At 38.0% G+C, this 13857-nt stretch overlaps 1 protein-coding gene across 5 annotated transcripts in view; it reads right to left on the bottom strand.

Moving 5' to 3' along the window:
- Positions 1-13857, bottom strand: part of SORCS1 (sortilin related VPS10 domain containing receptor 1) — a 580968-nt gene that overhangs the window by 258707 nt on the left and 308404 nt on the right. For all 5 annotated transcript variants that reach the window (XM_055118868.1, XM_055118867.1, XM_004611935.3 and 2 more), the window contains exon 3: positions 10662-10761. In XM_055118868.1, the coding sequence (XP_054974843.1) occupies positions 10662-10761 (100 nt within the window). The remainder of the gene's footprint in view (positions 1-10661; positions 10762-13857) is intronic.

Raw genomic sequence — 13857 nt, 5'->3', positions numbered from 1 at the left:
AGAGAAGGACACACTATTTTATATTTCTCCCCTATTTCCTAGTCAGTCAATAATTTTTGCTGAACTGACAAATGACAGCAAAAGTTATAATCTGAAACAGATTCTAACAACAATAGATTATAACAAAAGCATTTTTTAAAAAATGTTTGCTGTGTGTCAGGCAGTTTTCTCTTTTGCTTATTTTGACTTTTATTATCTTATAGCAATTATAGCACACCTATCATCTTTTACTTTAAAGATGACGTTAATACGAAAAAAATGAGCAAATAAGACTTTGTTTCTGACTTACCTGGAACTTTTAGCCTGACATTATATTAATTACTGTGCAGCTAATGACTTCACTAGGCAGAATTTTACAGAGACCACCAAGCAAATGTAGCTCTGCTGTATCTGCAAATGGGTATTGAGTTATTACATCAACAAATCAAAGAACTGAACAGTGCACACATCAGTCCCACAGAGGGATGGGGGGAGGGGAGGTGCAGCCAGGACAGACCGGCTCCCAAAGACTGACATTAAACTAAATGCAGCCAAAGCAATGACATTTGAATCTGTTTTGGGGGACCTAGGATGCCTAGATCCAGGCCTGCCACTTTTCCACACTTGAGTCATAATTGTGTTTTTCTTCATGGCAAAACCAATTTCAGCCACAGCCATTACCATCAGTTACCTCCTTGGAAGCACTCAGGAAGAACAGAGAGATAAGAGCAAATTGGACTTCCTTGAAAATCTTAATAAGTAACCTGATAAATTATCCCTTCTCTCTTCAATAAATCTCAAGAGATTCTTGATCTGCTGCTGAAAATATTTATGATTTTTTTTTCTACTTCTACTGTGTCTTCATTGCACCTCTTGGATCAACTTTCCCTCATCACTATTTTGTTACTTCAAATTCTTGGCCGAAAACTCCTCCGCTACTTCTTTCCTTCCTGGTTTAACATCTGAGCCTTTTCTCCCATTCTCCTTCCCTTATCTGTGAGAGACTGTGTATTCAGAGTGTTTTATTGCTCCCCATTCTTTGTTTTTGGGATTCATCCACATTGTTCTTTTCTCTAAGATAGGCATGCTCATTTCCTGGTAACAGAAGCTGTCAATCATGGCAATATTTAGTATTCTAGTCCCCAAACAAACACTAACCAAGCAGACTAAGAAAGATAGCACTTTTTTGCTGGCCATTAAATAGTATGACCCGTAAATCGCTTTATTACCTGTGAGGGACTAAGCCCATTTTATTATCTATAAGCTAAGGTTGTTTTCGTTCTGCAAAAGGTATTGCTAAGTAGTTGATGTGGAGAATTGTGCAATGAGTGAGAAGCTGGACCAGGAAATCTGGAGGTGGATGCTTAGAGGAATAGCATTGGTCTTGAGCAAGAGAAGGATTAAGTTGGAAAATGGAATTTCAAAATAGCAATGCTTTTGTTTCTGAGGCTGGGGCAGTTCTTTCCAATACTCCAGAGGGGGGGAAATGTAGTTTTGTTAAAGATTCATCAACACTGACTTTTTGTTGACAGCGCAAAGAGAAAGCTGGGGGCAGACCTGATATATGGGAGTGAAACATCCGCACCCTAGTAAATCCATCCATCTCCATCAGTCACAAGAGCAGCGGAGGCCATTCACTGGAAACAAATGTTCTAGATACAGTATGTCAAACACCAGATGATGGAAACCTCGAGAAACCGCAGGGAGCTTGTTGGAAGCTAACAGACCAGAATGTTTAAAAGACCCCTGACCATTTTCCACACAGACAGTAACTGGGAACCAACCTGAAATAATGCATTTGACCTTCATGAAAGGGTAATGGATGGACTTTACCATTGGGCCAGGCACAATTCACAGGACAGGAACGATAATAAAGAGAGGAGAAGAAGCAAAAACAAAGCAGACAACTGAATATGTAGACAACTAAATAGACAATTTAAAATAAGTAAACAACTACAGTTTTAAAAATCAATTTTCCAGGGCTGAAGGTAGGGCGTTTGCCTTACACAGGGCCGACCCGGGTTTGATTCCTCCGTCCCTCTTAGAGATCCCAGCAAGCTACCGAGAGTATCTGCCTGCACGACAGAGCCTGGCAAGCTATCCATGGTGTATTTGATATCCAAAAACAGTAATAACAGGTCTCACAATGCAGACGTTACTGGTGCCTGCTCGACCAAATTGATGAACAACAGGACCACAGTGCTATAGTGTTACAGATCTGGATTCAATCTTTGGCATCCCGTAGAGTCGCCTATGCCCCACTAAGAGTGACCCCAAAACTCAAAGCTAGGAGTAAACCCAAAACTCAAAGCTAGGAGTAAACCCTGAGCATTGCTTGATGTGTCCCTCAAATCAAAAGTAAATAAATGAATTAGTTAAAATCTGTTTCCCAGAATAAGGTGAAGCAGATGGCTTATTGTGCACCTTTGAAAATGCTTAACCTTTCACATGGACTTCTTTTCCTAAATGGGCTCACATGTCCACCTCACCATTGAAACAACCTATCTTTTGAGATGCAAGCAAGAGTTTAAGAAATGCACAGCTTCTATATGAGTTTTCATACTTGGAAACTAATTTAGGCTTCCACTCTCTCCCAACTAAATTCATTTATTTAAAAAGGATAAAACCAAAAGGCAGCATTCTAATTATTTCTCCTTTGCTAGAAAATAGTCTACCAGATGCTGATATGTTTAAACTTTAAAAATATGTTATGTAAACTTAGAGGAGGGTGATGCTCTTTGTATCTATTATCATCTCCATATCTATTTAGCTCTTTCTTTCCCTAAACAAAAATATCATTTATAAAACTCTGACTTCTAACACCTATTTACTACAAACCTGATCGACGCAGTCTGCGTATATATCAATTACATTTGTCATTAGTAATTTGTGATTAATATTTAATGTAATAATCCCTATTATATACAACAAACACAATATCACACAAATGAAAAATAATAAGTTATGCGGATTTTGAAAGTTTTTTTCTAACAGGAAAAAATAGTTCTGTATTAGCCTGGCAAGCTACCGGGAATATCTTGCCCGCCTGGCAGAGCCTGGCAAGTTACCCGTGGCATATTTGATACGCAAAAAACAATAATAGTAAGTCTTACAATGGAGACATTACTAGTGCCTGCTCAAGCAAATCGATGAGTAACGGGATGACAGTGACAGTAACAGTGACAGTATTAAAACTACATGGAATATGAGTAGACTAATCTGATAAATTCTATATTTTTTGTTTTCTTTAATTGGTATCCGAGAGATACAGATAAGTTCCAATAAAATCAACTGGGCTCTAGTAGTTGATGCACTGTGATAAAAGACTGGTATTTTAGCACTTATTTATTCATTTATGTTATCACAGGTGTTTTAATTTATATCTCAAGAAGTACACAGCATTCAAGTATAGTTATGTATGTAGAGGGGGAATAGTATGATCAGTGTTTGGCCCAATATAGCTCTCTAGTGTCTAGGAGTCATAGGAAGTCCCCAGGCTTATCTACGGCTCATCCATGGGAGTTTGCCATGGGCATTGCTTCTGGCATCTTGCCCTGGTTTCACACAGAGCACTTGCACTGATTATTCTACAGTTTGAAAGCTGGATACTTATAAAACTGTTGTAAGTTACCCAGAAGGGGTGAAAATGTAGATGTGACATACTTTCATCAGTTCTTATTTGCTTTCTGAATGTTCACAAAGAGTATAGAACATTGCTCAATGAATTGAAATAGTATAAATACTCCACAGTACACAGGAGGCATCATAGTCTATGATCTTACTCTTCAGCCAACACAGCCTGTAGGAAAGTAAGCATCCGTTGGCCAAAAAAAAAAAAAGTTAGTTTTATTGAAATTTGGAAAGTTCCACGTTTACAATGCTGCTTATTTCATATGCCATATTTATTTATGAATGAAATATACATTATTTTTGAAAGATTAGAGGTGCATGCATGATCTTGTGTACAAAGGGACAGATAAAAGAGCTAGCCTGGATGAGCAAGTGTTGAATGTCTGCCAAGGGAAATGTCATGCACCCCCTTTGATGTATTATACAATACGCTTGTTCCCCTTTGCCTTGCCAGATAATGTTGAGTGAATGTTATGCAAAGTCCTGGCACTTTAAATATTAATCATCCTCTTCTTGGCTAGGAAAGATAAAATTCTACATTATGACCTAGAAATGACTAAAACCTATGGAGATTTTCTTTTTTATTCGCCTTGTTTATTCATTTAAAAGAACTGATTTCATAATTAAAGAAAATTAATAAGTCAAAACTGGACTCATACTATACTTTCCTTTCCTTCGCGAGTTTTTGCTTCAGAGTCCAAAACTCAGTTAAGTTCTATAAAAACCCTAAGTAGTAAGAGTTAGACCTAATGTCTATACCACAACTATGTGATTGTCATGTGAGAGTCTACTAAGCTGATTAAAACACTTCATTCTGTTAAGGACCCTGCATTCTAAAGAGTTAATTAGGCATGATCAAAATAACCCTAATGAGAAAGAAGAGAGGGAAAGGTTCTAGAAAAGAGAAGCATATGCTTCAGAAATAAGACGAAATGGGAAAAATCATTAGTAGAACAGTTATAGAGAAGTGGTATTTGAAGTTTACTTCAATGTCCTTAAATTTTTACACATCAGTTGCATGCATCTTCAGGCAAGTCATTAAACTGTTGGAGACTCAGTTTCCACAGCTCTGAAATAATAAAAACGAGAAGTAGAATCTGCAAAGTTCCAACACTTTTCAGGTTTTGATTCAATTATTCCATATTTCTCCCCAGAAGTGAAGTTGGCGGTCTATGTACCACTTCCCTTTCACCAAAAGTCACATGCATGAGAGAACAACCAAACAAATGGCATAAGAAATGAAGCATGCCCTGCTATTATAAAAAGAGTAGTTTAGAAGGTAATGATCAAATGCATTTTGTAGAAAGCACCATATCCAGTGAGGTAATTAAAACCTAAACATCTGGAGAAAATGCAGTGTTTATTCAATGTTGGCATGTATCAGGAGACCCGTACATGAATGATCGGTGTGTTCTGAGGTGTGAGAGTCTTATTTATAGGATGAAAGTTTGGGGAGACCCTCTCAGCAGGAATGATACTAATTAAGTGGTATTAACATAGAAATGAGAAGGAACAGTGGGTTGGAGTGGCCACAAAAAATACAAAGAATAAACACTCTCTAGATTTTTCTTGACAGGGAACAATAATCTACCAATTAAAAGTAATAACAATCAAGTTGACTGACTGTTCCAAACAACAAAATACTGTTTTCTTATCCTCTCTCCATCATGAATTAATTTCACTTGAGAACTTAATCTTTGTAGATTGTATACAGTCTCTTAGGAAGGGAGAATAGTCAAAGTTGGGTGGGGGTAATGGGATAGGGATTCTAGAAAGACCCATGCAGAGTATAATGAGGTTTCCATTTTAGAAAGGACACAAACTCAATGAGAATTTAAGAGTAATGTTGAGATGTCAGCATTGGTTTCTGTTTTCTTGGTGATGTTCTTATTAGTTCTTCCCATCATTCCTAACTACCTAGCTATTTCAGGTACTGATTAAGTCACCCCAACTGTTTCTTTAAGGTACCTGTTAAATCATCTTTTCTTATAGCACATTATATGTATACAGACAATAAACTACTTCTGACAAGGACAACCTTAGGGATTTATCAGGAACCAGGGTTGGGTGAGTGTTCTCTCTCAGAGACCCAGTGACAGATAGCTAGTCCCGCATTCCTCTGGATTAGGATGCACTTTTCCTTGTCTTTTGGAATTATACTTGAGTATAATATACTTGATACCAGGGACAGGATTCCTTTGAAAGAGAATGCGCTGAGCTTGGGTAATACCTGAAAGCTTCCCTTCTACATCTCTTAGTTAAGATTTCCTAGAGTGACCTATAATGAGATTATAGTGTTTTACTGGAACAGACACAACCACAGAAGCTGTTATGATTTACTTCAGGCTTGCAGAGAGACCACCCATGGTTGATGACGGTTTAAACTGTAAACAAGGACCTGCTTTGTTTGGGGCACTGATCTCAGTAATGTTCCTAACAAGCCGCCTGCAAAGCCAGGGCACGAAGCCCCACACATTGATCGAAGAACTGCACTTGTCCTCACAAGCAGCTAAAACAGCAATAACAAGAAGGCAAAATAGGTTTCTGGGAACGCAAAACAGTTATCCTGACATGAGTTTTATTCCAGTTGCTCCCACTGATGTGAGAAGCAAAGAAAAGTATCTGGTACAAAAGATGTTAACTTGCTAGATAGCACCCTAGAGACGAAAATAATTAATGCAACCATTTAAAGGAGCAGCCTGCCTTTTTTATGAGGATACAGATGTCCTAAGAGAATTGGAGCAAACTTGAACGTCTTTGTTCTGCCTAATTAACAGAGCCTGGCATTTCTTTTCTTCTTCTCTCCCCAGTTGTTCAAAACCTAAGCTATCATTGATTGGGGGAAATAGATTCACACTTTAAAATGTAGTGCAAGTACTATCCCCTTTGGTTCAAATATGGCCCTTTGTTGGGAAAAGTATATATTTCATGGTGATAAATTCACCTCTTAAGTAAAAAAAAAAAACTATACACAAATATACTGATATGTCAACTTTATTGATTCTTTACACCATTGTAAAGACCTTCATTGTCCTCCAACATTTCTTAAATTTACCAGTAACTCAGAAAATAACCCTGAAGGCCTCATTTATCTGTGGAGGAAAATATTCTGTCTCTTAGGTTTGCCCGAAAACATTGTGATTTATACAGCAGATCTGCTTCTGCTTCTAGCAGGTAACCAGCTCAGAGAAGCCAAACCCTCATAGTCATGGATGATACAAAGACTCCTCTTTCTCTGGATATGAGATCTGCTAAGTTTCCACTATAGCTAAAGCCCATGCCAATGGCCACAAGCCCTTCTTAATGTCCTCCAGATGACCACAGGCTAAGATGCAGCCTGACTGGTCCTGATATACTGATGAGGGCTGGGATGGCTGGGGGTCTGGCAGTGATTCTTTGATTCTTTAATTCCTTCCTTTCAAGCCTTTGAGCTACTACTAGACTTGAGAGAGCCACTATTCAAATTCTACATATAAACAATCTCAGAATCTCCAAATTGCCTCTACAGAGCATGCAACTATCAGAAAGTATATGTTACACTCAATAGTTGGCATCCTATCCCTTTTTCATGTTTCTTTCTAATGGTATCAATTAAAATAGGACAATTCGGAGGCTTCCTCCTTTATTTTGTGTTTATCATGACCATGAACAAATGTACTTGACTCCCTTGAAGTCATCAGCTATGATGAAGCAAATTCCAGAGATCTTTTGATTTTAATTGATCACATTGGTCATTTCTAATTAACAAGGAATTATCATTTTCTGGGTAGTCTGGATACTCAGTGTATCTCCACCCTCCACCCTATTTCTTAGTACCAGGGCTGGAGCAATAGCACAGCGGGTAGGGCATTTGCCTTGCACGAGGCCGACCCAGGTTTGATTCCTCTGTCTCTCTCGGAGAACCTGGCAAGCTACTGAGAGTATTGTATTTTGCTCGCATGGCAGAGCCTGGCAAGCTACCTGTGGCATATTCGATATGCAAAAACAGTAACAACAAGTCTCACAATGGAGACATTTACTGGTGCCTGCTTGAGCCAATCGATGAGCAAAAGGATGACAGTGATACAGTGATACATTGGTCATATTGCATGGACAATTAGAACATAGGACCTTTAGGAATGCAGTGCTGTTTTTTTTTTCCTCTTTGCACCTGGAGTTGCACAGTGCTTTCCCTAATAGTTTGCTGACTGCAGAGCAAAATTTACTAAAAAGCAAACACAGAGAAACTTATAAAATAGGAATTTACTGAAAGTCAGAAAGTCAAAAGAACAAAAATAAAGAACTAATTAGGTCTTATATAAAATAAAACATGTTAAGTTTCTCAATTTCAGGTTATAAGGGTGATCACATCATTTACACTGGTATTTGTTTACCCTGGTCCATAGATTCCTACCAAGCTGTAGAAATTTTCAGCCAGTCCATGGAAAAATTAACATTGTTGAACTGACGGTGGGTTTTCAATAGCAAGTGTACAGACCAGTTGGAAAAATCCTCAAAGCAACTGGTTCACATGTAATTGTTGGTAGACCAGTGAACCGTTCAATAAGAAGAAATGTTATAAGATTAACATTTTTTATACTGTGACCATCAGCCATTTTGGCTGTTTAAATTAAATAAAATTAGTGGACAAAACACATGGTTCTTTAGTAATTTTATTTCCATTTTAAATACTTAGTAGACATGATAGTAACAATAGCATCAGGCAGCTTAAATATATATTTCGACCATTGTATAAAATCCTATTGAACACTCCTATTTATGGAAGTTCATCACACTACTAATACTTCCAATAAGTATATAAAGGAGTATAAAGTAAGAAAATAATCACTATTTAAATTTTGTGACATTGTGCTTAAAAAATTAAATAAACCACTAGCATGTTTGCATTTATATTTTGGTTCAGCTGTGTTTTTTCTCAAATTATCCGGCAAAACCTTGACTTAACTGGCTAATTATGGTAAAGAATTTGAAAAATGTAGAGTCAGAAAGAACATTATACTTTTATTCATGGTTCTAAATCGATACCTAGCAACTGGGGAGCTTGTTTATGACAGTCTTACCTGAGTCCTGATCCAGAACCACCGAGTTGAGACCAGGGCTTAAATATTTGTGGATCAACTAGTGCTTTGAATGCATAAATTGGAGGATGGCTGTTGAGAGATGTTCTCATATACTCTCCACAGTCCAGATAAGAAAATACAGAATCTGCCCAAAGTCACTAAGTTACTATTCACATATCTGAAAGGAGGAATATGTCCATATTTACACGACAATGAATTTTCTTAAATTTATTTTTTTTTATTGAGGCACTATGAGATACATAGTTACAAAGCTTTTCATGATCAGATTTTAATCTTACAATGTTCCAACACTACAGTGAGATTATTTTTTATAAGAACCAGACTAGTGATGATGGGGAGCCCTAACCCCTCCCATGATGCTCAGCTTGGTGGTACGCATCTGATAGTTTAGTGCTGAGGCCCAAAAATATGGGGCTAAGGCTCAGCAATGCTCAAGACCATGGGGTAAGTTTGTTGGAACTTAGGGACCATGAGCGTGACAACTTTCCACACTGTGGGGACTATGCAACTGGGGATTAAACTCAGCGCCCCACACAGATAGGCATGTCTTCTGTCACTTGAACTCTCCCCAGTTTCTAGAATATGATTTACGGTGTATTAATAAAGACTATTTTCCTATTTCCTGCTGATTATTATCATATAATTTACATAATAAAATTTATACCTGAATTCCTGTTTTGATAATGCATGTCTATAAAAACCAAACTAAGAACATACCAATTACCTTCTGAGATGAACATATCTTTCTCATTTAAAAGTAGGGGCCATGGAGAGAGCTCAGAATTCAGAATGCAAACACTTTACTTGTGCAAGGTCCCATTGAATCACAGCACTACATTGTCTTAGCCAGGCAGCTTAGCCCTGGAAGTCTTTAAGCACCCCCAGTTGTGACCTACGTGTTCCCATCCCTACTGGCCTGAGCAGTGCTTGCTGCATCACCAGGCCCTAGCACTGAGCTTTCTGATCTGATGGGCAGCGTATTCCCAAGAGTGGCCTTCAGGGTCCCTGTGTTCTGCTGGGTAGTACTCCTCAAATGAATCAATACATGATTTCCTTCCTCAGAAAATAACATCTCTTAATAGCAGCAGCAACACTGTCACTGTCACTGTCATCCTGTTGCTCCTCGATTTGTTCGAGCGGGCACCAGTAACGTCTCCATTATGAGACTTGTTACTGTTTTTGCATGTTGAATATGCCAAAGGTAGCTTGCCAGGCTTTGCCATGCAGGAGAGATACTCTTGGTAGCTTGCTGGGCTCTCTGAGAGGGGCGGAGGAATTGAACCTGGTTCGGCCGTGTGCAAGACAAATGCCCTGTGCTATCACTCTAGCCCAGCAGCAGCACAATGTTGTAGAAATAGTAAGAGTGCCAGCCCAAAATCTGAATTATTATTTAAGCTGTGGGCATAACTCTATGGTGGTGGTAAATTATTTCCCTTCTATGAATTTGAATTTTCTCATTGATAAAACTTGAGTGTGGTACAGAATGACCTCAAAAGCTCCTTCTAGCAGTGCCTTCCTTCTAAAATTCAGGGCTGAGGAATCCAACCTGACATAGAACATTGTTTTTACTTCAGTTCTAGCTGGTTTTCTTACTTTACATTCAGGTTAAATAGGGGGGAAAATCAATCCAAAAACGGGTCTGCCCTCTTGTCTTGTCAAGGCTTACCTGACTCTCATGACTGGTGGGACAGAGCTTTTACAGGAGTCAGCAGCATCCACTCAACAGCACTCATTCTCGGTAGCTGCCATTCAGATATGGTAATGACAGACCTACCCCTCACCCTCCTCCATTCACAACTGCTGATCTGAAAATTATGATGTGTCAGACATTTTACCACTTTAACATCCATCAAACTCGTCTTTATATCTCTAATCCCCACATACTGTAATGGAATTTTAGGTGGCTAGAGTATCCAACCAAGGCAGAAGTCACACTATGAATAAGCAGCATGCTGAATATACATTTCTTACCTTACGCTTATTGGTAGGACACACGTACAGATAGCTCAAAATCGTTTTCAGCCCAACTTTATCATTTAGCTTCTCATAGGTTGTTCCATAATCAGTCGACCTATAATTCAAAAAGAGCATTAATGAGGACAAAACTATATGCCATTCAGGTGCTTGTTGGCATAATTTATGTTTTACTTAGAACGGCTCTTGGGGAAGTTTCTAAATGATTCATGCAGTATATAATGATGCTTAATTATGTACACAGTAGCATCATGCGAGTGTTTAACATTTGCATTTAAATTGAATTGGTAAAAATTAAAACTCCATCTCTCTCTCTACTGCTCCTTAATATATGCACACATTGCATACAGAATGTGGTTAATTTTGAAAAGAAACTAGGATATTTCTTGAACTGACCAAATACACAAGGAGATCTTAGATTTGACATTTCCAAAATTTGGCTTTATTTATCTGTGGCATAGTGAAAAAGCAGGTTCTTTCTGATTATCCACAAATGGTGTTTTCTTTCATGATTCATAGAAGGAGGATCAATTGCGTCAAAGGTTATTCAGTCTTTTCCTATTACTTTAGAGAAAAACCAGGTCTTAATAAAAACTAGATTTCAACAGTCTTACTCAGTGGCCTTTTCTAATGTTAAGCAATGTAGAATATAGGGTACATTATTTCATGACTATATTCGTTCAACAGGTACTCTCACTTTTGTCTAGCCTCTGGTCAATGACTTATTAATTCAGAATGAATAAATAAGACTTTATTCAACTTTACTAAGAAAGCCTATTATTATAATTGTATTAGATAATCTTTACACCATCAATATTATCACTTAATTTGAAGATAGCAAATGAAAGAACTTAAGTGATCGACCACTAACTTCTTAAACTGTGGGCTGTGACTCATATGAGGTGATATACCTGAACATAGGAGTCACAGCACATTTTAACTAATTTTTTCACTATCAATAAATACTTGATTTATATGCCTATTATATATCTGGGATTATGTTTTAAAAAATTCAGCCTAGGAGTGGAAGAGATAGTGCAGTTGGTAGGGTTCTTACTCTGCATGCAGTCAAGCTGATCCCCAGTACTGCATATGACCACCTGAGCACAGAGGCACAACCCCTGAGCACTAACAGGTACATCCCATCAGCAAAAATTAATTAATTAATTAAATGAACAACTCCCCCACCCTAACAAAGAAAACAAAACAAAAAAACAACCTTCAGGACAAAGGGGTTTAAAGGAAAAGAGTTTAGGTTCTCTTTGTCTCCAAATTTTTATTTAGTCACTGCACTGTGATTTTAAAACAATAAATGCTGCTAAGAACTTCTCACCCACCACCCACCACCACCGAGAAGCCTCCACCAGTCCTTCAAGGCCCTCTTCCAAATCCCCACTCCCTGCTGTAAACAAGCTTCTTAGAATTGAATTATTGTAGTTTAGGTCACATGCTTACGATAGTGTTGATGCTTATAGTTCTGGTGAACACATTTACTTCACCTCTGTGATAGAGAGAATTGGAATTCAGGTATACAAGTCCTCAGTGAGTCCTGTGTTAACTATATAAACATGCTTCCCCAAACCCCAACCCCAGTAAGCAGAAGGTTTACTTTTAGTAGCACAGTGGGTAGGGCGTTTGCCTTGCATGCGGTCAACCCGGGTTCAATTCCTCAGTCCCTCTCGGAGAGCCCAGCAAGCTACCAAGAGTATCCCGCCTGCATGGCAGAGCATGACAAACTACCCGAGGCATATTCGACATGCCAAAAACAGTAACAACAAGTCTCACAATGGAGACGTTACTGGTGCTCGCTCAAGCAAATCGATGAACAACAGGATGACAATGATACAGTGCAATGCTATTCTTTATACACATAGGGAATCTCTGTGAAAATATAATTTATTCATTCACATTTTCAGCTCTCCCATGATATACCAAGCTCTGTGATCAGTGCTAGGATACAGCAAATTGTCCCTACTCTCAAGAATCTATTTGAGAGATGGAGATATAAATTAAAATTGTGTTGAACGTGACAGAGATACGAGCTATGCTTAGAAAATAAATTGTGTTTAATTAAGTTAAATATGCAATCATTCATTTCCAACACTAATAAGAGCAACAGATTTCTGCATAACAAAGAATTAAGTAATTAAGAGATTTTCTTTCAGAGAATCTGGGTGCGTTTCCTCCTACAATTTGTACAGATAAAGTGATACTTGGTGGAACTATTTTATAGCATCAATATTTCATAGATATTACAATTAATGCCATATAGGATTTTAATCGTACTCCAAATCACTGCAGATAAAAAATATTATGCAAAGTTTCTTGAAAAACTATTGTGTTTGAGAAATGGGTAGGATTATAGAAAAGGGAAATGGTGATGTTCTGAGTTCTGTACATATCGCTGGTTATATAAAGTATTACCTGTGCCCTTATGCCCAATATCATAGCCTGAGAGCCACTAATATTTGAAGTACATCTTAAAAATATTTGAGGAACAAATCCAAAATATTTGTCAGAACAAATCTTATAAGCACCACAAAAAACTACTTTAAATGCTCCATAAAGTTTATCTTTTTCTTCCCCAACTCACAGCTCATGTAAAACTTCCACCCTAACTAATGACTGAGCCTTATCTCCTTACTTAGTCCAGTCCTAGAAACAGATATATGTTTCCTGCATTAATCTGGTCTTCCAGAGGTGAGAGGTATGGAGGGTAAATAAGAATATTCTCCTGTTATAAGATTTGTCTGCAAAATTTTACTAGTCTTCCTACTACTTCTTTTAATAGTTTTCCGTTTATATAGCTTTCTATTCATTACTTAGGGTGCTTTATCTGCTTTATCTTTGTTTTGTTTTGGATACGTTTTGAATCACACACACAATAGTGTTCAAGGCTTATTCCTAGCACTGTACTAAGGGATTACTCTCAGCAGTGCTTGGGTGTTCCTGAAAGTTACCAAGGATCATATCTGAGTCAGGCAACTAAAGGCAAATCCCTCTTTGCCATACAATTTCTCCAGCACAACACGGAGGGTGTCAACAACAAATATACAAGTGAATTATCTTCTTTATGGGGCTGGAGAGATAGTACACCTTGCACACGGCCAAACTGGATTCAATCCCTGACACCTCACACCATCCACAAAGCCCCACCAGGAATGATTCCAAAGGACAGAACTAGGAGTTAACC

Source organism: Sorex araneus, chromosome 11 (assembly GCF_027595985.1).
Source record: "Sorex araneus isolate mSorAra2 chromosome 11, mSorAra2.pri, whole genome shotgun sequence".
NCBI classification, from domain to species: domain Eukaryota; kingdom Metazoa; phylum Chordata; class Mammalia; order Eulipotyphla; family Soricidae; genus Sorex; species Sorex araneus.
This window is presented reverse-complemented; position numbering and strand designations above follow the sequence as displayed.